This window comes from Python bivittatus, unplaced genomic scaffold (assembly GCF_059951505.1).
Source record: "Python bivittatus isolate LINGU-HERP-01145 unplaced genomic scaffold, Pbiv_v1 ctg000780_np1212, whole genome shotgun sequence".
NCBI classification, from domain to species: domain Eukaryota; kingdom Metazoa; phylum Chordata; class Lepidosauria; order Squamata; family Pythonidae; genus Python; species Python bivittatus.
Window position 1 is genome coordinate 3,298,411 of NW_028277108.1, and position 22,265 is coordinate 3,320,675.

The window sequence follows — 22,265 nt, forward strand, 5'->3', positions numbered from 1 at the left end:
GAATAGTGGTAGTAGAATTAAAAAGGAACAGATCTGCTTTTTTAGTAAAGTTGATTAAGAAGGTTAGACCAGTTTTTACCCAAAATAGTGGAAACTGAACTACAAAGTTCAAAGCGGAAAGTTACACAGAGGAAAGTGTTGAAGTGAAATTAGAGAAAATGCAGTTCTATTTTCAATGCTCGGTAATGGAAGAAAAGTTCTGTATATTTGTATGGCTTTTTATGTACATTTTGTATTAAATTCTCTTTAAGATTTAAATAAGAGAATGGCTTCTTTTTTTCTGCCTTGATATTTTTCTTCTTTGTTCGAAGATCTGGGGTGGAATAGATAGAAGACACGTTCCATCAACTAAAAAAGAAAATGTTTGCCAATTCTCAGTATAAGTGTTGAAGATTATAAACTGTTAAGCTATGAAAAATCTTTACTGGTTACCTTCTGAAATCAGCTGGCCAATACTCAAATTATTGGCACCGACTGGATCAATACTTTGCACTAAATCATGATACCATTTGTTTGGCTTTGGCTTAGTATTTTGGGTAAATTGTGGGTTTTATACCATAGTTACTGGCTTAAGAAGGTTACATGAACAAAGCCAATGGTGATGCATTCAATAATTGAAGTTTAAACAAATCATGGCTTGCCACCATGGTAAGCTACTAAAGACCATTGAATCTGCATTTGTGTCCTTCCTTCCCTCTGTAATTATGAGTAGTGAAAACTGGCAGCAGTTCTGAATGGGTGCTGAGTGTAAGCAGACTGAATACAAGCTGAGTGATCAGTAACCAGTGGAAAGCAGTACGTTGAGGTGGTTTGGCCACATAGAGGGAAGAAATGAGGATCACACGGCATTTGAATGAATGAGTAGGTTGAGATGAAGACCAAGAAAGTTGCAGTTGTATGGAGTAGATGAGATCCTCAAAAAGAGAGAAATGAGAAGAACAAAAGGCGACGTACGGTGCACTGTATGAACATGGTGGAAGGATGGTTTGCAATGACAGAAATGTACAGAGGTATAATGAATGGTGTTGGTAGAAACTAGACATAGTTAGATTTCCTTTTCTTTTATCTCATGTTGTTTCTTTGGCTAGTCTAACTCTTCAGCACTTTATGTAACATAGCTTATCCCAAAAGAAAATAGCACAACAGGTGTGTCATTGCATGGATGTAGAGGCAAGGCCTGCTTAAAGTGACATGGACTAACTTCAACATTTACCTGAAATATTTTGGAAGAAGGAAACCTGAAGTCAGGTTGCAAGCCACTTGGCCAATATCATCATTACTGCTGATGGATTGCTGGTTTCAGGGCTAAACCCAACCAGTGGCCTCAAATTGGCAAACCTGGACCCTGAACGACTGCTTCACACTCTCCAAGTCTTCCCAAGCTTATCATCAGGATCTAATTTCATGTGACAAAAGCACAACCCTTGCGCTATATGTAGAAAATGTATGATGTTCTGAACAGGTACAGAGCAGAAAGCTGAAGGAGCAATTTAGAGCAGAGAAGCCGCAGGAGGTCCCGGAGTGCTGAATCCTCTCCCCCGCTCCGGTCTCCTGATATGCTTCACTTCTCATTCTGGATATCTGGATAATAGTATCTTCCTTCCACCTACCAACTTTTAACTCACACTTGAGATCCGTTGTATATACTGCATTCTTGAATACAGAGCTGCCACTATGATACATAGTTAAGATTCTCTATTATTATTTTTTATCTCACCTTTATTACTTTAAATGACTCAAGGTGGTGAACATACCTAATGCTTCTTCCTCCTCCTATTTTCCCCACAACCACCACCCTGCGAGATTATTTGGGCTGAGAGAGAGGGACCGGCCCAAAGTCACCCAGGCAGCTTTCATGCCTAAGGCAGGACTAGAACTCAGTCTCCTGCTTTCATTTAGTGTAACATTTTAGGAGATTCCAGAACACCTTTTTATTGTCATTTTGCCAGGAGGTGATAAAGCCATTACAATAGGTGTTGGAGATGGAAAGGAAGAATGATACATAATATAACAAACATTCCTAAGATGAGATGGAAATGGGAAAGCAAGTCTTAGAAACATGTATAGGACTATTATTTTATTTGTGTTTATCACCTTGTTTGAGACAAACACTTATTGCCTCTGACCCCACCTCCTGGTCTTGTCTCATATTACAGCTGGCAAGGCATGGTTACTGCTAATTCCTGCATAGTACACTACTTCTAGTTAAACAGCACAAAAGATCTAGATGTTCCACTACTATAGCTATGAGTAAGGCACTGGTAGAAATGGCTCATAGCTAAGGCTGCAGTTTCTTCAGATGGTTACAAACAGCAGGTTGCACTGATAACTCTGTACTCAGGAACTCAAATGTGGAATCCTTGAAACATTATTATAATCCCGTGATGAAATTACAGTATTGTAATGATTTTCAGCATGCATATGTTAATAAAAAGCTAGATTAATAAAAGCCAACACAACTTTAAAAAATCCAGGTTACATACGTAGAATGTCAATTCCTGTTTTGAACATTAGAATAGGCAACTGGATAGAAAAGTTGTATTTGGTAACATATATTTATTATAAAAGGCAGCATAGCTATATACACGTTCTCCCATTCCTTTCAAATTTTATATTGTCATCTTCCACTGGACAATCTTCAAGGAGCATCATCTACTGCTTCCAAGGTCCATATAATCACATTCAGAGTTCACCTAAGTAGATATTCATGTCTCTATATAAGTGGTGATAATAAGAGACTTCTCCTCTTCTCCAGCCATCCTAGGCAATGGCAGCATGGAGGTTGGTCTGAGTGTAGGTGTTAGAGAGGTGAACTTGTACTTCCCAAATCTGTCTTGGCTTTTTTACTGAGTGGAGCAGAATCATCATCATCTTCTGGAGTTTGAGGTTTCCTCATTGTATACACCACCCCAGAGGCAGTCTTCCTGGCTTCTAAAATTAAAGAAGAATGTTCCACAATGTATGATGAGGGAAAAGTATGATGGGATATGTGATGTAAAAATCTGGTCTACTACAGACAATCTCGCCAATGCAACCACGGAGTTGAATTACCTGTTGCAATATTATGGGGCCAAACGGGATTCTTATGTAGGTGAAAAGAAAGGTGAGCATCACATGCAATTGTGTGGTATCAAGCCATAACGAATCCAGTTTGATAGTTCTCTTCCCCATATAAGCTAATCCTAAAATAGAAACTGAGGACCAGGGTAGATTATCTTACCCTATCTGTGCAGGTTGCCACAGAAACTAGCTTGGTACAAATCACTCCACTCTCTTCTTGGTTATCTACACTTAGAGGGTGAAGGACCATAGTTAATCCAAGAGGATGCTTACAAATCAAATGCCTGTTCAGAACATTAGCAGAGGACAACCTTTTTCAACCTGGAGCCCTCCAAATGAATATAGATACAAGTTTATTGCAATCAAAAACCATAGAAAACAAAGAAGCCACAATGGAATAAAATAATATTTGAAAACTAACAGTATAAAACTTACCTTAAAAAGAAAAACTATGTAAAATAATATTATATATCTAGCACCAGCTGTTTGCATCTGCTGCTGTATAAAACTTGGTGACATTATGTGTGACAGAAATTACCTTCTCTGAAGGAAGAAAGATGATCACCTGTCATTTAGATCCATGCCCTCCTGTTCAGTTAAGGCTGCCTGGGAAGTGAGGTGTGGTTTGGTTCACAGAGTGGTGAAGGCATTGTTGGGCGAGGGGTTGCTTCTGCCTACCTTGAAGGTGATGGAACATTCCTTCCTCAAGAAGCCAGTGCTGGACCCAATGTTCCTTCCTTTTTAGAGAAGGTGGTTGATAGGAAGATTGGGTGGCTGCTTCAGGGGGCCCTGGAGGAAGCAGATTATCTGGACCCTTGGATGTATTAGTTAACTTTCAGGAAAGCACACTTGAGAAGTCTTATTTTAAGTCTCCAATCAATTGTTCCATAATTGTTTGCTGCAAACTATGTTTTCCCCTCCAGTAATTATAGGCACACAGCTACTGGAGGTGAGGCGTAGAACTAGTAAACGGAATGCTTATCACCACCTCCTTGCATTATATATTTGTCAATACTGGAAACACACTGACCATACAATACAAAGTTCATCAATATTTGGACTCACCTCCATGAAGAATGACGGCTCGGCCGTTAGTCGAAACAGCTGCCTTGGCATTGCTTTCTGAGAGGCCAAACAACCAACCTCTGCCAGTTTTATTAAGGATCTTCATGTGTCAAAAGATAAACATGCTTTTCATCAATGAACAACAGCAAATGCAATTCAGGGGAAACAGGACTTGAGGTGGGAACTGAGTTTATACACACACACTTTTTTATATGCCTATGAACCTGGGCTGGACGGTGAAGGTAGGAGACAAAGTGAGATCAGAAAACCTGGCCAACAGAATGACTCATCTGATTAGGTCCTTCTCTGGCCACAAACATTCAACATTAAATATATCTGACGTCTGGCAGCCAGGTACCAGATTTTTCTTCCCTGATTCCTTTTCATGTCTAAACTGAGTCAGTATTTATGGACTTATGGTCAAACCTCTCCCAGTTCTACTATTCAAACCACTGCAGATTCTGCTTTTTCTAGCCTGTTTTGCTGACTTATGAGTAACACCGTGGTCTAGTATCTGGCTGGCAGTGTTTGTGTGTTGTTTTCTTTCCAAATCATCCTTTTACTCCTCTCACAGAAGAGATGCTATTTACTGGCATTCCGTGGCTGATGATCCTGAGGAAGAAGTTAGCCTATTTAAGCATCGGAGCATATTTAAGAGTTCAGGGTCTTACAAATTCATTTTAAAAGGATACAAATTAGCCACATCATATGGACTTCGCAGCTGGAGAGGCTACAGCAGGAGGGGGGGAAAAAAAGAAAAGAAATAAATACAGATGCAGATCATAAATTATAATTGCATATTTGAGAGTTAAAACACTGCACTCTGAGAGTCAATACTTGGACTATGGGAGGGCAGCTTTCTTCCCCCAAACATCAAACAGTTCATTAATTTTTATGGAGACAAGCTGCATGACATAATGATCACTTAAATGGTCAAGATTTTATGTAACAACATCAGCTTTCTCCCAGACAAAGAAATATTCAATTTTTGCCAAAGGATGCATAATGTTCTGCTATGATTCCAAGGCCATGGACAGTGAAGTACCACACGCGCAGGCTCGGCTTTTCCCCATCACTGCCTACTCAGGAACAATGGCTCTCCTCTTTCCTCCAACTCAAGCACAGGCACCTGCTCCCTCCTCTTTTTCTTGTGCATCTTGTGGACCCTTTACGATCCTTTAAAAGCAAATATTTTGCCAGTCTTCACTAATGCCATCCTAGGTGTCAAAGAGCATTAGCCACTGGAGAAGGAAGGCACAAGGAGATGCTCACCTTTCTCCCATTCACCTTTTCACATTCACGCTCTTCCCATCAAGCAGTGGCATTTGTGGGCGGTGTGTGCGTGCGTGTATGTGTGTCACAAGGTCAAAATGGTGGTCACGACAGCACGATCGAATGCCTGTGCATCAAATGCATGTACAAAAGAGGCAGGCCTTTTGATGTGCTGCCATGACCGCAGTCTTGAATTTTTTGACACCCCTGCCTATAGACATGGCCTGGAAGGCGAGGGTGGGAAAGAAAGTGAGATCAAATAGAATGATTCATCTGATTAGGTCCTTCTCTGGCCACAGGCATTCAATATTATATACATCTGATGTCTAGCAGGCAAGGACCACTTTTTTCCCTGATTCCTTTCATGTCTAAACTGAGTCAGTATTTATGGACTTACGGTCAAACCTCTCCCAGTTCCAGTGGATTTTTTGACAAGCTGCTGAATGGCAGAAGTGTAATTATGAGCTAGAAGGTACAAGAGAGTCCCTTATCTTTGCAATGGAAGGAAGGGGGGAATTCAGGGCACTTGAATGAGCCACACAGAAAATCAAATATGGACTGGCTGAATGACTTTAACAGACTGCTTTAAATAAAGGAGGCACCCACTCAAACAATTGCTGATCCTTAAAGAATCAGAGTAATATCCAAACCCATCCTTACCTTTTCTGCTGCACTGGACAGAATGATATTCTAGGAAAGAAGGCAATGAAAGAGTTACTTATTTTAAGCATCGAATCTACATAATTGGACCAAACTGCCAGAGCACCACATTCTCAGAGAACGTTCCCATCTGAGCAAACGCCTCATTTCTTGTACCAATCTGTGCATCTCTCTTAACAACACAGCCTGTACACTCTGCACAAAAGGAAGCAGGGAATGCCTTGTAGGTGGTGAAGGAGATGGAAAGGAAGGACATAGAATAATCCAAGTCAAGCTCTGCTACAGATGATGTATCACTCCAGACATTGAGTGAGAGCCGTTAGGAGCAAGGATGAACTTTTACCCTATCCATCCTGTTTTACAGATATTACAAAGATAGTATTCCAAGGAGAAAAAGAATCATGTATGTTGCTTTTAGCTTCATGGAGGAACGGTAGGATATAAATATAATCAATCAAATACATTTAAAACAACCTATGCTAAGATAACCTGAATCTTGCCACCTGAATTATCTCAATTGAAAGGATTTAATATTTTAGCTATTTTCTTCTTGTCTTTAACCACAGCATCCTTTGCTGATTCTGGGGGAAAAAAAAGTGTTACAAACCTCACAACCATTCATGTTTGTCTGAAAGGGCAAAAGCAGGAAGGAAGAAGGCCCAAGAATATTTATTTCCTTAGTGCAACCATCCAATAGGGTTTGCAAATGTTAGCAGTAGAATCAATAATTCTGAAGCCAACACAAGGACATTCCCATAAGAAGAAATGCGCTTCTGAAATACGTTGGGTGTTATCATTGTCTAATTATCATCTTCATTATCATCCTAGCCACTTTGTTAGGAAAAAAAATCTCTTTTGTTCATGTCTGTGATTTAGAGGGCATACAAGCTGACAGACCAATTAATAAATATCTGTTCACAAAAGGCCTGCTGACATCCTGTAGCTGTGTCAGACTACAACATGGGTCACATCTCAGCTTGCATGGCCTTCATTGATCAAGGTTGTAGGCATTGCAACTCAACACATGGGAGATTAAGGAAAGCTGGCAACGGGCATTCAATCTTCACCCTAATACCAACAGCATCACAAGGCCCTTAGAAAGCTGAGCACTTTCCCCTAAGCAATGGTGATGAGAATGAAAGGCCTAGAACTGTCCATATGGATGACTTACTCTCTCCTCTAGACTCCAAACCCCATGAATTGTGAACATTATCTGTTCTCTTTTTCGTTTTTACCATCCTTTCTTCCAATTCCGAATGTGAGCAATTTACTGCCTATCAGTTTGCTGAGTGACATATGCAGGTAAGACAGACTGCTGGCATATCCAAAAAAGATGAATTTAGTAATTATTCAGGAAAAAGATCCCTTCCTCTAATAACACAACAAGGCTCCATTTCTGTGGCTTCCACAGGATGTTCTGTGTGTCCACTGAAGACATCCTTTATAGCTCAGAAGACCTGGAACATGCCAGAAGATTCTTCTTTGGAGGACAGCCTTACTCCGTAAGGCTAAAACAGTGCCCTCTCTGCATCTAATGGGAGCTTATGGATTCAGAGGGAGGGAGGGAGGGAGGGTATTCTTCACCATCAAGCTTAAATCTAGAATATGGGGCCCAAGGAAAAAGAGATGAGAAGGTGAAAGGACTAAAGCTGACTCGGACACCAGTCCTTAAAAGGGGTTAATGCGTGTATATGGGGGTGGTGGTGGAATAAGTGCAACTAGCTTTTGAGAACTATGACGGCAGCAGCTCCAAGACCAAGTCAAAGTGGGTAGATCTGGCAAAAAAATCCATTTTAAAACAAGTGTTAAACATCTTTGTACATTTATATTCATGTTACACTTGAATTCGTGCAACACTTGAACACCTGAGAGCCAGTTTGGGGCAGTGGTTAAGGCATCAGGCAGGAGACCATGAGTTCTAGTCTCATGTGAGGCACGAAGCCAACTGGGTGACCTTGGGCCAGTCACTCTCTCTCAGCCCTATGAAGCAGGCAATGGCAAAATACTTCTGAAAAACCTTGCCAAGAAAACTGAAGGGACTCGTCCAGGCATTCTCTAAGAATCGGACACAATTGAATGGATTAAAAAAAACACTAGAAACACATATGAGCGTTTCCATGCATAAGTACCTCCAAATTGTTCTTTGTCCTCTTTTTTGTTTTTTACCACCTTATTCTCCTCTTATTAATTTTTATTTATTTATTTATTTGTTTGTTTGTTTTTGATATTTTTGGTTGTGTCCATTTCATTAAAAAAAACAAAAAACCTAAATTTGGTAAACCATCCCATTACATTAAATAAAAATCAATTTTAAATTAAAATAATACCATTAATGTATTTATTCCTCGTGCATTTCAGAATTTTCCCTTCTGTCCTATGAAAAATCATAATCCAGCAGCAATTTGTAGAGGGGTTTTGGGGAGCCACATGGGGTTCAGGGACATGTGCAACTTTGTCCTGAATTTTCAGTACAAATTAAAAATACAAACTAAGGAAGAAAGAAAAAAAAATCTACTTTATATTTTATATTTTATACCATATATTTATATAATATATAAAATATATGGTATAAAATATAAAATATAAAGTTTATATATAATATATAAAATATATGGTATAAAATATAAAATATAAAGTAGATTTTTTTTCTTTCTTCCTTAGTTTGTATTTTTAATTTTTTTTTAATTTTCTTTTTCTTTAAGATTAAAGATTGTCTTGTTAATTGTGTATGTGTAAACTAAATAATTTTTAAAAAGTGCCGGTGATTCATTCTGGCACCAGGTGAGGAAACAAGGGGAACTCTCATAAGAGAGAAACAAATTCTCTATTCTTTTTTCAGGAACCTCCAGCAGCATTCCCAGGGGGAGTGGGGACATGCCCATCTGAATGCACGTACAGCAGTGTTGTCCAAACCTGGCCACTTTAAGATGAGTGGACTTCAACTCTCAGAATTCCCCAGCCAGCCATGCTGGCTGGGGAATTCTGGGAATTGAAGTCCACTCATCTTAAAGTGGCCAAGTTTGGACAACACGGAAGTACAGGTACTAAACGCAACCCTGCCCTTTTTCTGTAACAAGTGCTCAGGGCCGCCTTGGTGCATTATGTTTGGCCGAAAGGCACTGCACCCAGCTCACCTGTGAGATATTTCCTTTGATTTCCTTCAGGAATTTGCAAGCTTTTCAGGTACAAAGTAATCACAAACAACCTGTTTTCCTCTTCCCTCGAAACAGATCAGTTGGACATATTGAACAACCGTTGGCCGATGAATCCATTTATAATCATTGCTACAGCAGGAGCGTCTATGGGGGAGTGGGGTGTCAAAAAAGTCAAAATGGTAGTTACTACTCAGTGATCAAAGCTCCGCCCCTTTCCACATGTGTCATCACATTAAAAGGATAGAGGCTTTGGCTGCATGGTCCTGGCTGCCATTTTGACTTTTCTGACCCCCTCCGGACACCTCCACATTCCAAAACGTAGGTGCAAGCAAGCTACGTTACATTCAAACCAGCTAACAGGAAACTAGTGATGGAAGACACGGGGCAAACATTCCTTGTGTTTTGACCTCACCTTTCCACGGCAGATCTGCATCAGGCTGAAGGCATTCGAAATTGTGTACCGTCGCATTGTGGAGTCTTTGATGGCTGGAACGTAAATAAGTTCAAAGTAGACACCTCGCTCTATTGCCTTTACAAGAAAGGAAAAATAATCATCAGTTGAAGGAAGTGGGGAGGGATAGCCATTGTTGCTTAGGGATGTGTTTTCCTTTTCCACTTCCTCTGGAAAAAAAAAATACAGTCCCTGGCATCAAGCGTTTGCCTTCCAAGAGAGTCCCTCCTCCGATGCAAAAGGCACGAAAAAGATATTGCATTCCACATTAAAGCACCTGAATTTCTGCAATCCAAAATTCCACACAGAACTAATTTTCAAAAGGCAGACTTTATCTCAGTATGCAGTGTGCTAGGTTCCTTTGCATGTATGAATGTATGAAAATTACTGTTTTCAGTTATATGAAAATATGAATTAAAGAACAGACTTTGGGTTCCGGGAAGATATGCGCAGAGACATTTGTGAGGGGGAGGGGAGAGTGATTCAAACTGTGTTGCAATATTGACCCAAACTCTGCCTCTTTTCTGCACATCAGGGTGTCGTATGCCCCAAGGGGCAGAGCTTGCAAAAATAACATTGCTTGCATCATTTCAATAAAAGAGGCTGCAAACACTGCTGGATACATACCTACTTTTTTGTTTCCCCCCAATTGTTTCTATCTGCTTTGTTCCAGCACCTGAATTGTCTTTGTGGTACCATAGAACAGGTAAGGCTTTATTTCATCAGCTGCTACCACAGAAAACAGGGAAGAGAAGTATTCTGGCTCCACTGAGCACTGCTGCATGTCAGCTTCAAGATGCAGATCAGCCCAAGAAATCAATTCCACATTAAGACTAAAACTTTGCTATAAGCTTGCAAGCCTGACTATGCTTTACCTCCTCCCACTCTTATACTAATGCGAATTAGGGAGGTGTCTGTGACGTTTTCACATTCCTCCTTCATTGTATGGGCTCAAGCAACATTTCCCTTCTCACTGCTTTAGTAACGGCTCTCTCCCTTCTCCATCAAGGTTGTCTTCCTTACTCTCTACACTGCAACACCGTAAGCCCAAGAAGGTGCCTTCCTGTCTTTGAAGACACTGAGATCTCACAGGATACAAAGGCTCAATTTAATCCTGGTGTGTCGAATAAACCCAGAATTAACTGGGTTCCTACCTAACACTGAGCCATAAATTATGGTTTACCAACCACAGTATTTGGGTTCATTCAGCATGCAGAAGCAAAACCAAACAAATTGCCTGTAACCTGGATAACAAGTCACAAATAAAACAAGCTAGTATTTGTAAACTACAAGTCCTGGCTTCTAAATGAAGGTGGCTGTTGAAAAACCATGCAATTTATTCCCAGGTGTGGGGCTGAATTTAACCCGTTGCAATCTTACTAAATCACAACAGGGTTTACCGTTACATGTGAAAGCAGCCTGTAATGTGTTAGTTCCCACTTACCTCCTAACTAGAGAGCCAGTTTGGTCTGGTGGATAAGGTACCAGGCTAGAAAGCAGGAGACTGTGAATCCTAATCCTGCCTTACGGATGAAAGCCAGCTGGGTGACTTTGAGCTAGTCCCTCTCTCTCAGCCCAACTCACCTCACAGGGTTGTTGCGTGGGGAAAATAGGAGGAGGAAGGAGGATTGGGCATGCTTGCCACCTTGAGTTATTTATAAAAATAATAAAGGCAGGATAAAAAAAATCTAAAAAAAAACCTAGCAAAAGAGAAGCTTCAAGACACTTATTAAAGGACCCCCTTACCACATTAACAGATGGTCTCTTGATGAAGAAGGGCAGCTTTTCTGTCACATCAACACACACCAGGTCTACATCTAAGGTTGTGCATGCCACCTAAATTATCAACATGAAAACACACGGTCACACAATACACTTCAAAAGATACTGTTCTATGCAGAAATGACACCTGTTCTTCCAACAGGATCAGCACAATATTCAGCAGGAACATTTATACTCAGAGACCAAGTTGGAGTCTCCCATCTTCTAATGCAGAACAAGCCACAAACCAGGATTATCCAACTTCCATCAGCTTGGCAGCCATACCCAACCTGATGCGGTCATGACCCATTTCTGGCAGCAGTTTTGGGGGGCAGTAAAGGGTAAAATGTGGGGAGGGAATTAAAGGCTAAAATGTTGTTTCTTAGCTTCTCCAATTCCCCAAAATGCATGTATACATACAAAAAGGCTGTGAGCTGCAAAAGGAGTTTCAGTGGGCCAGCGTTTTTGGCACTCCTGCTCTAGATCTATGGAGTTGTCCTAGAGCCACCACATGTATGCCTCTTACCGGCCTTGAGGGCTCAGAAGAGAAATCTCATGGTTGTGGGTGGAAGTTGTGGCCTTTCCACAGAGCCTCTCCTCTCTCCTAGAACTTGGAGGGGCGAAGTTTGACGGTAGCCAAGAGTGTACCACTTAACGCTGGGGAAAGAGGCTGAGGCCCCCAGAAGTAAATGCTGTCACGGAGGTGGGGTTGTGTGATGCAGAAGAATATGAGAATTTTCCATTTTTTCCTTCATTCTGGGATACAGTTTTGCTTTCTTTTTCCTTAAAAAAAAAAGGAAAAGAAAAGAAAAACCTGCTACGCTAAGCCTGTTTCAAGGGTGACCCTATAATTTCAACGTGTTTCCTTTTTAAAATGGCAGGAAGTAGCACTATCGTCTTGGGCAAGTGAGGACGGAGAGGGATCTGTGGTTGCCAAAATGGGTCTCAGGATCCTGAGGGTTTCAGGTGCTCATCCCTGCACTGAGAAACAGGAAGGCAAACTTTCAGCCGCTTCCAAGTTCTAGGAGAGGGGAGAGGCTCTGTGGAAAGGCCACAACTTCCACCCACAACCATGAGATTTCTCTTCTGAGCCCTCAGGGCCGGTAAGAGACATACATAGTGTGCCATCATTCCCACTTCTCAAATCTGGTGACTGAATGGTCACTCAGTCCTAACTGGGGCAGGGAAGCAAGTGGGAAACCTAATTGACCAGGCTAGCATCCAGAGAACTCGGAAAGCAGGCATAGCCTCCTTTTCATACCATCCACAATTTGTAATTTCATTAATTACCACCTCCCTTTGTGCTTTAGAGCAGGGGGAGATCAATTTCAAAATGGTGGCGTTCCAACCCCTCCCTTTTATCCACATTCCCAAAATCCAGCAGCCAAAAGCTAGGACAAGAGTGCTGCAGGGAGGGCATCCATGGGGGGTGGGGTGGGGGATGTTAAAAAGTTTAAGCGGCAGTTGTGACTCAAAGCCCCACTTGCTTGACTGCACAGACACAGCTGCCATCTTGACTCTTGTGGTACTTCCTCCTCTGCATTGCAGGCAGGCAGGGTTAAATACGCTAAAAACGGCAGAAGGGTGTACTTCTGGGCGTAGGCTTAGCCCAGGAATTTGTGATCAGTGGTAGGACTAAGTTCACAAGTCATTTCATACAAAAATCCATTCCTCCTAACCCTAACCCTAACCCCACATCTTTTCCTACTCAGCAACCTAACCTAGGGAAAATATATTTTTAGTGGCTGCTATTGTTAGCTGAGATCGAGAAATCTTTTTTGGTTTCCCCGTGAGTCACTCAAGAGTTTTATGAATAGATTCCCACGTACATTCTGCCATTCCCTGACATTTGATCGGCATCGTTCTTCAAAAAGAGGTAATTTTTAAAAATCAGCACAGAAAAAGCAATCGAACAGGGCCAGTCTTCTTCAAGGGTTCCCCTGAAAACAAGACTGTATGCCAAGGTTCATCAAAATCACATACGCTGTGAAAACTTATTTTGGAACAAGGGCCTGATTTTTTCCAAGTTCTGCAGAAATGTAACATTTAGGATTGGCATAGAAAAAGCAAAATGTTCCTTCACTGCTGCCAGACTCTGGGGACAAACTCTAGGTCTCCATAACCAAAGCAAGAGCGCCATCTGCTGGATTATGGAATATTAGCTCTACCACAAACACTACACAAAAGCCCCAAATTCCTGGCTGATTTGTGACAACTCTCCCAGAAGGCAACTAGTTGTTCTTTTTTTAAAAAAAAAGATTTCACAACCACAGCTAGACATGACACAATTTGTATAATTAGGAACTCTGGGGGAGACTTTTAAAGATGTAAGCTTCAGGCACATGGAAAAGGGGCGGGGCTTCGCTTGCAACCCCGTGCCTGCCATCTTGCAAATTTTTACACATGCTACCACCATTACCCCCTGTGCCCTGGAGTGTAGAAATAATTAAGAACATGACTGGAGAGTAATCGTATTAACTATATTTAATTAACTGTATTTAATTGCCATGCAAATCGCTAAGTAAATTTCAAAGGAAGTGCAATGGAAAAATATGTAAATTTTGTTCCACTTGCTATATGCAGCCATTAGTGCAGAAAGAATTGCCTAGCCTGTCTAGAATCCCAAACACTTCCTTCAAAGAATAATTTTGCACTATATGGGAGAACTTCTTTCCACCTGAGGCAAAGGACTCAGGGCCCAATAGGTGAATTGCAAACAAGGGCTCAGTGAGAAATAGCTATGGATACAGGTGTTCCTCAGGTTACAACCATTCGTTCAGCGTTGAACAAATGATAGTTATGACTGGTCCTCAAAGTTCTTGCCTGCTGCAGTGCCCCTGAAGTCACACGATCAAAATTTGGGCACCTGGCCTGCATTTATGACTGGTCACAGCATCCCAGTCATGTTCTCCTGCCCTGCGCGAACTGCCTCTGCTTCAATTCCCCCCACCTGCCTATCTCCACCCAACATCTCTGCCCTTTTGGCCACCCGGCACTCCACCACCCCCAGCTGACCTTCGCCATCATCTTCCTCCCACTGCTGGCCCAGGAGCCAAGCGCTGGGCGAGGGTGCAGCCTGGGGATGCACGCCGCAAGCACAGCAGGGGGGCAGAGCCTCATCTGCCAAAGGGAGCTCACCGGGCCTGGCCGGGGAAGAGGCAGCAGGACAGAGCTGGCAGAGGAGGCAAGGCAGCAGTGCGGAGGAGCCCCATCTTCTGGCGCTGGTGTGAAGAAGTGACAGCCTGTAGACCGTGGGACAGGATGGAGAGGTGGCAGCTCCCTGGGCAAAGGTGGCAGCTGTGTGGGAGGCACTGTTTGGGGTGGCAGCAGAACTGGAGGGGGCAGAGGACAAGGGCTTCCTGGAGGCACAGTGTGCACTCTGCAGCTCACATTGGAAGCTGCTGGCCTTTTGCAAGGACTTGTAGGAGGAAGGCTGGGCCGAGTGACCAGAGGGCCTGCGGGTAGGCTCCGTCGGTGCTGGGCTCGCCTCCACCCCTCACTGAAGCCCATAGGCCGGGTCTCCAGGAGCAGTCACGTGACGTTTTGCTTAACAATCGCTTTGCTTAGTGATGGAAATTCCAGTCCCAGTTAGGGTCGTAACCCGAGGACTACCTGTACTTGGTATGAGCCCCAACGGCATTCATCGTATCTTTCTTCTCTTGCCCTGTCATTTATATTTCAGTTCCTGTGCCAGGGAAAGGCCCACTTACGTGAAAGAGTTTGGCATTCCTAGGAAATACAGCAAAGATGTCGTAATATTTGATATTTGTGGACGTCGCTCTCTAGGTATAGAAAAAAAAGCAACACAAAGAAAATATAACCTGTAAAGCCTTTATCAGATTAAAAAGGAAGAGGGTTTGTAGTTTATGTTTCACATACTAATATTGTGTAGTTCAGTGGCCAAACAACAGGCTGCATTTATAACTTATTCAATATCAAAGCTGTTGTTAACACTGAGAAATTAATCAAGCAGAATAAAGAACAATTATGAGTGGAACAAAGACTCTTCATACAACTCTTAGCTCAACATGAAGACAGAACATCTCTAAAGGTGTCTTGATAATTACTGAAGCACCATGAAGCAACCCCAGATTAGGGACTTTATGTTAATCTAATGTAAAACTCACTTTATGAGTCAAAAGTAAATCGATGTTGGTAAATATTATGGAATATCCATAAAACCATTCTTGCTCATCGCCAACCTGCTTGAAAATTAATTTAAGTGAGGAAGATACCAGGTTCATCTTAGAAACGGCACATATGGAATTGCTGAGTGAACAAAAAATCCACCTCAGAATGACTTGATATAATTTTCATATGACCACTTGCAAAAATACTATTTCTTATCTTATTATACTGTATTATCTATGTGCTCACTTCTATAATAAGGAAGTGGTTAGGATTCATACAGTATAATTAATTATTCTAAACAATGTTTTGAGAAATACAGTTATTAACAAGTCTAAAGTGGGAAAATATTTCTAAAGAGCTCTATCAGAGCTTCTTTACATGATTATGACTAGTTCCCAAGAAATAATAACAATACATTAAAATTTACCCTTTCCTATTCCAGTATGAGAAAGAGAAAACAGCTTTCAGCGATTGCCTCTCACCACTGAGCCACAAGACATCTCCCAAACCCCTTCCTCAACAAAGGACGGTGAAGCAAGGCAGCTTGCCAACTGCTTTGTAAACTTACAAGGACGTTGCAGTGGGACGGATCAGACACCACAAGTGTCAGCCTTGATAGAATCTTAATTGGCTTGGATTTCCCCTGTAAGGAAAAGCCTGTGAGAAACGCATCCTTGGCAACAAGACTCCTACTCATCATTAATACAAAAATGAAGAAGGATCCTTTATTCCCAACCGGAGCCTACACAAATCTTCATTGCCACAGAGACAATGCAGAGATGTGCCCTTCCCTTAATCTCTTCTGGGATCCTAACCAGATGGCCCACGTTGACAGCAAACACAGCTCCACAAAGATCCTCTTCCTTCCACGACATTCTTGTCCTGCTATACAACCTCCATCAGTTTTCAGGGCCGCAGCTGAGAAGGCACCACTGAGCTTTGATGGAGAGTCACATTTGGGGGATGGGTGACTGTATAAAACTGATAGATCAATCAGTCAATCATATCCAATTGCGTTAGGTTATTTTTAATTTGGGGGGATGTTCTACGTTTTAATTATTTTAGGGTTTGTTTCGTTTTCTGTATTATCATTTAATACTGTACTTCTCAATTTGTTTTCCACTCCTGTTCTTATGTGCATGTGTGTATACACACACACACACACACGAATATTATTTATTTATTTATTTATTTATTAATACGAGCTAAAGCTTCCTCAAAGTTGCTCCGCTCAGAGATGTCTTCAGGAGAGACCAAAAAAGACAAGATGCTGCTGACACTGAAGCTTCGCCCCTTCTCTACGTATGTCACACATGCAACTCCTATAAAAAGGGGTGGGGCTTAATCACACAGTCGTGGCTGCCATCTTGACTCCTACCCATGGATGCTTCTGGTTCTAACTGGCAATTCCTACTTATGGTGATAGTAAAGGCTCTAGAAGAGTTCTCCCCTTGAGGATGACATACATTTTGGCATAGAAACAAGGCAACAAAAGGCCCACTGGATTGAAGCTGACAAAGGCAGTAAATTTCACAAGCCTCTCTCCATATCTGTGGAAGTAAAACTATAATAAAGCAAATGACTGATCATTTCCTGCCACACACAGGCCTGTAAACCTCCCATCAGAGACAACTGCCTTAGTTTACCTAATGATAGGACCAGCCCCATCAGTGGCTCCTTGCTCTCGTTTGGTTTGGCTTTGGTCTAAATGGCGGAGTCCACGGGTAACCTGTCAGCCCCATTAGGTAGACCCGAACAGGCAATCACAAGAAAGCTAAAACTACTTTTACTGAGAATCTTGCAAATCTCCTTCTCATACCCCAGTGAATTCGGGAGGTTGTCCCCTCAGCTACTTCCTAATGTTATCTGGACTTTGCTCGGGATTTAAAAAAAAAGTTTCAGTCCCTTTTGGCTAAGGAATGGTTCCTGCATATCTCCATTAAGGTCATCTTCCTTACCCTACACAACCCTTCCACAAAGACATGGACACATGAATTTCATTTAACCCTAAGGGCTGGACCCTTCGAGGATTAAAATGTCATCCTGCCCATCAATAGCCCAGACCTCCAGTATGCCAACCTAACGTTTGCCCAGACCAGCACAAGGGCAAGTATAATGCCAAAGGTTTGATGGGCCAAGGTTTTCTGTGTGGCCCGTTCCCTAAATAAATCATACCTGAGTCAACAGCTGCAGAGCAAGAGTCACAGGGCATTCTGCCACAGCTGTTGGACATTTATTTACTTTCCAGTAAATAAATCTTGCCCCAGTTTTAAGGGCTTCCGGGCAGATAACAACATAATAAACCATACAAGACAAAACCAAATAAATGTTGAGGAGTGAGAAGTACAGCTCAGGGGCTAAAAATGCAAATCCGGAGTCTTGTGAGAAGCACCCTCAGAAGGTGACAAAAGGAAGAATATTATATTAAACAAATCAGGAATAATCACAACATCCACAGCTCGTTAGTTTAATGTCAATGAAATTTATATTTAAATTAAATTGTCCCAATACTGTCTCCAAAACCTATGGGGAACAGATTTGGCATCCCGGGGAGTTAAAGCCTAAAACCTATTATGCAAGTTAGAGGACTCAAAATCTCCCTGGAGTTGCTTTGCCTGGGTATGATCTAATCTGGAAAACATTTGCACAGTTCCCCATCCTGACCCTAAACATAAATGTGACCGAAACAACAGGGCTGTGCAAAGCATCTGAGAGTGGTGATTCATTGCATAAGGGAAGCATCCACTGGAAAGTGGGACTTCCACAGCTGGAATGGGTGCTCACCGGGGAAAAGTTGCCAGTCTGTGTGTGCTGTTAGCACTGCGAGGTAGTCCAGGGAAGAAGCACAACCAGGGCTACTAGCTCTGTCTTTATTGTAAGGTTACATTAGAAGAATCTTGCAAGACTGAAAGTATATCTCCCCTCCTTTCCTTTTACTTTCTGGAAAACTAGGGAGGGTCCTTCTGAAACATTTCCCATGCCAGCCCCCCTTCTGTGGGCTGAGGTATCTTTTACACGCCGGTTGTCCAGTCTGCGGCGCTCCCTCCTGTCTCCCAAGGCCATTCCCACATACCATTACAATGCACACCAACCCTTTTGGAGATCATGGCTGCTTTCATGGTTCCAGGAAAGGTGCTTTGCTTGTGCCCACACCCTAGGCAAAAAAACCCTTTCAAATAGTTTGTGCAGACATACTACGTATGTTGCAGAATGAGGCTATATGAAATGGTGAAATGGATTTGATTGCATCCAGTTATAAACAGAACTGAAGAACTATTCAAGTTTTTTTAAAAACAACAACAGCCTCCATACAAATATAAAGCCAATATAAGAGGGAACCAGCTAACCTAGGATCTTCTCCTTAGATGCCAGCTTTGGATTTGCAGGGATTTTTAAAGAAAGCAGTTATTTATTCCAAATGCTTCTATATCACTTCAATCCCAAGAACTCTAAGCAATTTTTTTGTAAAAGGCACATCATCCCCATTCTAAGCGCATTCAGCTCATTCTACATATTTGCTGTCTGCAGACCAGACCATATTTCCTGGGCGTGAAAGTTCAATGGGATTTCTTTCCAAGGAACACAAACACTATCACAGCCTCTGTGAAGTCTGCCAGGTGATATCTTTAGATAGCCATACCTGTACAAGAGGCAAGGCTGGAAACAGCTCTGTGGGAGACAGTGGCTTGACAATTTCCTAGAAACAGATATAAAGGAAAAAAAATCACAAATGCATCTACAGACAGATAAAGAAAAAAAAAATCTCAAACACAGATAGCATGTAAGCAAAGCTATACTGAAAAGAGGCCTGTGAAATAAACAGCAAAAAAGCCAACTAACAAGAAGAGCTATTTCGATAGCCAATACTTTTTTTGTTTGTTTTTACAGTCATCCATGGTTGATCTATATTAATCAATTCTGCAAACCACTGAATAGCCTATACTTGATGGATAAGTGGCTTAGGCGTCAGTTAAGCAACAGAAAGTTTTGCTTTTAAGAGTAACAACCCACAACGGGCATCAACTAACCACCATTCATGAATCTGAAATTTCGCAAAACCCAGCTGCTTCCTTACCTTATTCTCACTGACACCAACAGGACTGAAAAAATGCTGATGATTCAAGCATGCTCACCATGGGACTGTTTTAGTTTACTGCACTTTCATACTTGCCAAGATAGATATTTATGTGTTCTTAAAGACCGAAATGCAGTTCAGCTGCCACCCCAATTTGAAAGAATGTGAAGCCTTGTGATACAAGCATTTGGATGCTATAGATAATCATTAACTAGCAGGCCCTTCTTCAAATTTAAGCCCTCTGGATGTCTTCAAGCGCAACTTCCATCATCTCTAGCCAGGAACAGTGAATTCTGTCACATCAGCGATGTGTGTGCATGTAGGAGACTCTGTATAAAGTAGTGTTTTTCAAACTCAGCAACTGTAAGATGTGTGGACTTCAACTCCCAGAACCCCCCCCCACAGAATTCTGGGAGTCAAAGTCCACACATTTTAAAGTTGCCAAGTTTGTATATACCACTCTATACCAGTGTTTTCCAAGTAAGGCTGTGCAAACCCTTTGAAACAGGGGCTTTGCACCCAGAACGCCTTGCTGAATTATTCAAGCAGCTATACCTTTCTCTACATTCTCATGGCTGGTTCGCAGAGTGATTCCAACTGTCTCCACGCTCACTTTGCTGCCACGCAAAGATTTATCACTGCCAAGACACAAACATCCCACCATCTTTTGTCCAGTTAAAAACACCAGTTTCTTAACCCAGCACAGTCTGCCTAGTCATTTTTCTAGCCATTCAAAGAAGATGTGCTTTTTTTTGTTGTTGTAAAACAAAGCAAAGCAAACTGATTATCTGTTGCGCAGAAATCACACAACTCTCATCATGTTTGTTCTGCTCTAGCACTCTTTACAATTGCACAAGGAAGTCACACCTATAGCCTGCAAAGGGCATCAACCACATAAGGTCATAAAGAATAAATGTTTCAGACAGAAGGCTTACTTTTTTCTTTTCTTCATAATCGACAACATAATTGATTGCTACAGTTGAATAGCCAACTTGAAAAAGAAAAGATAATGCAGTTAATCAAGCAGAATACTAAAACATAAAAAAGCATTTTAGTAGATCCAGCAGTTCTGCTGGAACCTATCCTTATGTTGTTTTCCATTTATACCAGATATTTCCGCTGTCTTATTCTGAGCTGCAATACACAATTTATGAATATACATACAAAGTCTGCTTATTCTCAAATGCCCCCCCAAAAACTGAGACTTTAGACTGAATTATACACAATTGTAAGCAAAACTATTTCCATCTGAAGTCCTGACAGGCTTAAGATAAATTTCACTTTATCATTTTGTAGCGTATCAAGAACTAGTTAGTAATTAAGTAAAAGAGGCCTGAAAAATATTATTTGTTGGGTATAAATATAATAATAATAATTATTATTATTATTATATTTATACCCAACAAATAATATTTTTATTATTATTTCCGCCTTTGTAAAATATTTCTGTTTTGATCTTATGCAGGTATCAAGTCCAACAAAGGATAATAAAATATTTTTTAACACAATTTTATTTATTTATTTATTTAATTTATATGCCGCCCATCTCCCCCAGAGGGTGACTCTGGGTGGTTCACAATTAAAATCCAAAACAGTAAAAACAATGAAAATATAAATATCCATCTTAAAATTAGCTAATCACAGTTCTATATAAAAAGACTATATACAATTCAAGATGATGGGGGGGGGGGAGCAGCATCGATTATCCCACCAGCCAATTCCAACAGTGGGAGCCCCCACCAGGCCCCCTGGCCATCCTCACACCCACTTTTATAGTAATAACCTTTTACAAGAAATCAACGTGAGATTATGGTCCCTGAGCACATCCAGAGTGTTTATTGTTTTAAGGAAGGGTTTAAAGCCCTTATCCAACCATTTCAATTCAGACTGTGAAAACGGTAACAACGGGGAAATAGGTAGCAATGGGCAACAATCAAAAGCATTTCACATATATTCTTCCAGGAGTCTTTACTCTTCTTGTTCCAATCTTCCAAATGGGGTGCTTGCATAAATTCTGTTCAGGGTGTTTATAAGACTGAAAGCAGGAGCTTTCCTAAATAACGCGTCTCTTGGCCTCCTACTCTACGCAACCCTTTGCACAATCTGAACACCTTTCTTCTAGAAGGTGGTGAGACGGAACGGCAACAGGGAGCCCACCATCTCTAGCTTAGGCTAGTTGATGGGTTTGGATAAGCTCAGAAACAGCGCAGCCATCTCCTCGTGCCCCAGCCGCCCTCGCCCGGGGATCATGGGAAGCATCGATCTGAACTCACGGTGCGCTGCAGCCTCCACCAACTTCTGCAACGCCTCTTTCTCCGGCAAGTAGAGAATATTCAGGTCCGCAAACGCGGCCATCTTCCATCCACGTGGGGACTGCCGGAGCAAAAAGAAAACAAGCCTTGCGCCTTTAAGTTGCTTTGCATGTTGGGAAATGTAGTTTTTTAAACTTCGTTTCCCAAGATCGCCTAGCGTTCGTTTCTCGCGGAGCGCGAAGGAAAGCAGCGCACGAGCGGGGCTCGGAGTTACTGGGTTAGTTTTAAAAATAAGGAAAGGAAAAAGAAAAATGTCATTTGTGTATATTCGGCAGGGAGTTGGTGGCTCTTTCAGCCTTTAACAGCGCCTCTCCAGTTAACAA

General features: G+C 41.7%; 1 protein-coding gene across 2 annotated transcripts; it reads right to left on the bottom strand.

Annotated features, from left to right (window-relative positions):
* Positions 1 to 9: 9 nt before the first annotated feature.
* RPP30 (ribonuclease P/MRP subunit p30) lies at positions 10 to 22,028 on the bottom strand. 2 transcript variants are annotated; one of them, XM_007425006.4, is made up of 11 exons: positions 21,904 to 22,028; positions 20,566 to 20,621; positions 19,196 to 19,252; positions 16,124 to 16,198; positions 15,135 to 15,206; positions 11,410 to 11,499; positions 9,625 to 9,741; positions 6,058 to 6,087; positions 4,818 to 4,855; positions 4,126 to 4,205; positions 10 to 2,931 (listed from the first exon to the last, which is right to left on the bottom strand). In XM_007425006.4, exons 1-11 carry the CDS (start codon positions 21,983 to 21,985, stop codon positions 2,801 to 2,803), a joined length of 828 nt encoding a protein of 275 aa, XP_007425068.1. In that variant the 5' UTR covers positions 21,986 to 22,028; the 3' UTR covers positions 10 to 2,800. The 2 variants fall into 2 exon arrangements, with proteins under 2 accessions (XP_007425068.1, XP_025020410.1); XM_025164642.2 differs by lacking the exon at positions 16,124 to 16,198.
* Positions 22,029 to 22,265: the final 237 nt, after the last annotated feature.

Bases quoted from the DNA above. Each gene is read 5' to 3' on its own strand.
- RPP30 (XM_007425006.4), bottom strand. From the start codon at position 21,985: ATGGCCGCGTTTGCGGACCTGAATATTCTCTACTTGCCGGAGAAAGAG. The intron at 20,622-21,903 runs GTGAGTTCAGAT...TTCTTTTTCAAG, and splicing joins GGTGGAGGCTGCAGCGCACC to TTGGCTATTCAACTGTAGCA. The intron at 4,206-4,817 runs GTATCCTTTTAA...TAAAACTGGCAG, and splicing joins CCATATGATGTGGCTAATTT to AGGTTGGTTGTTTGGCCTCT.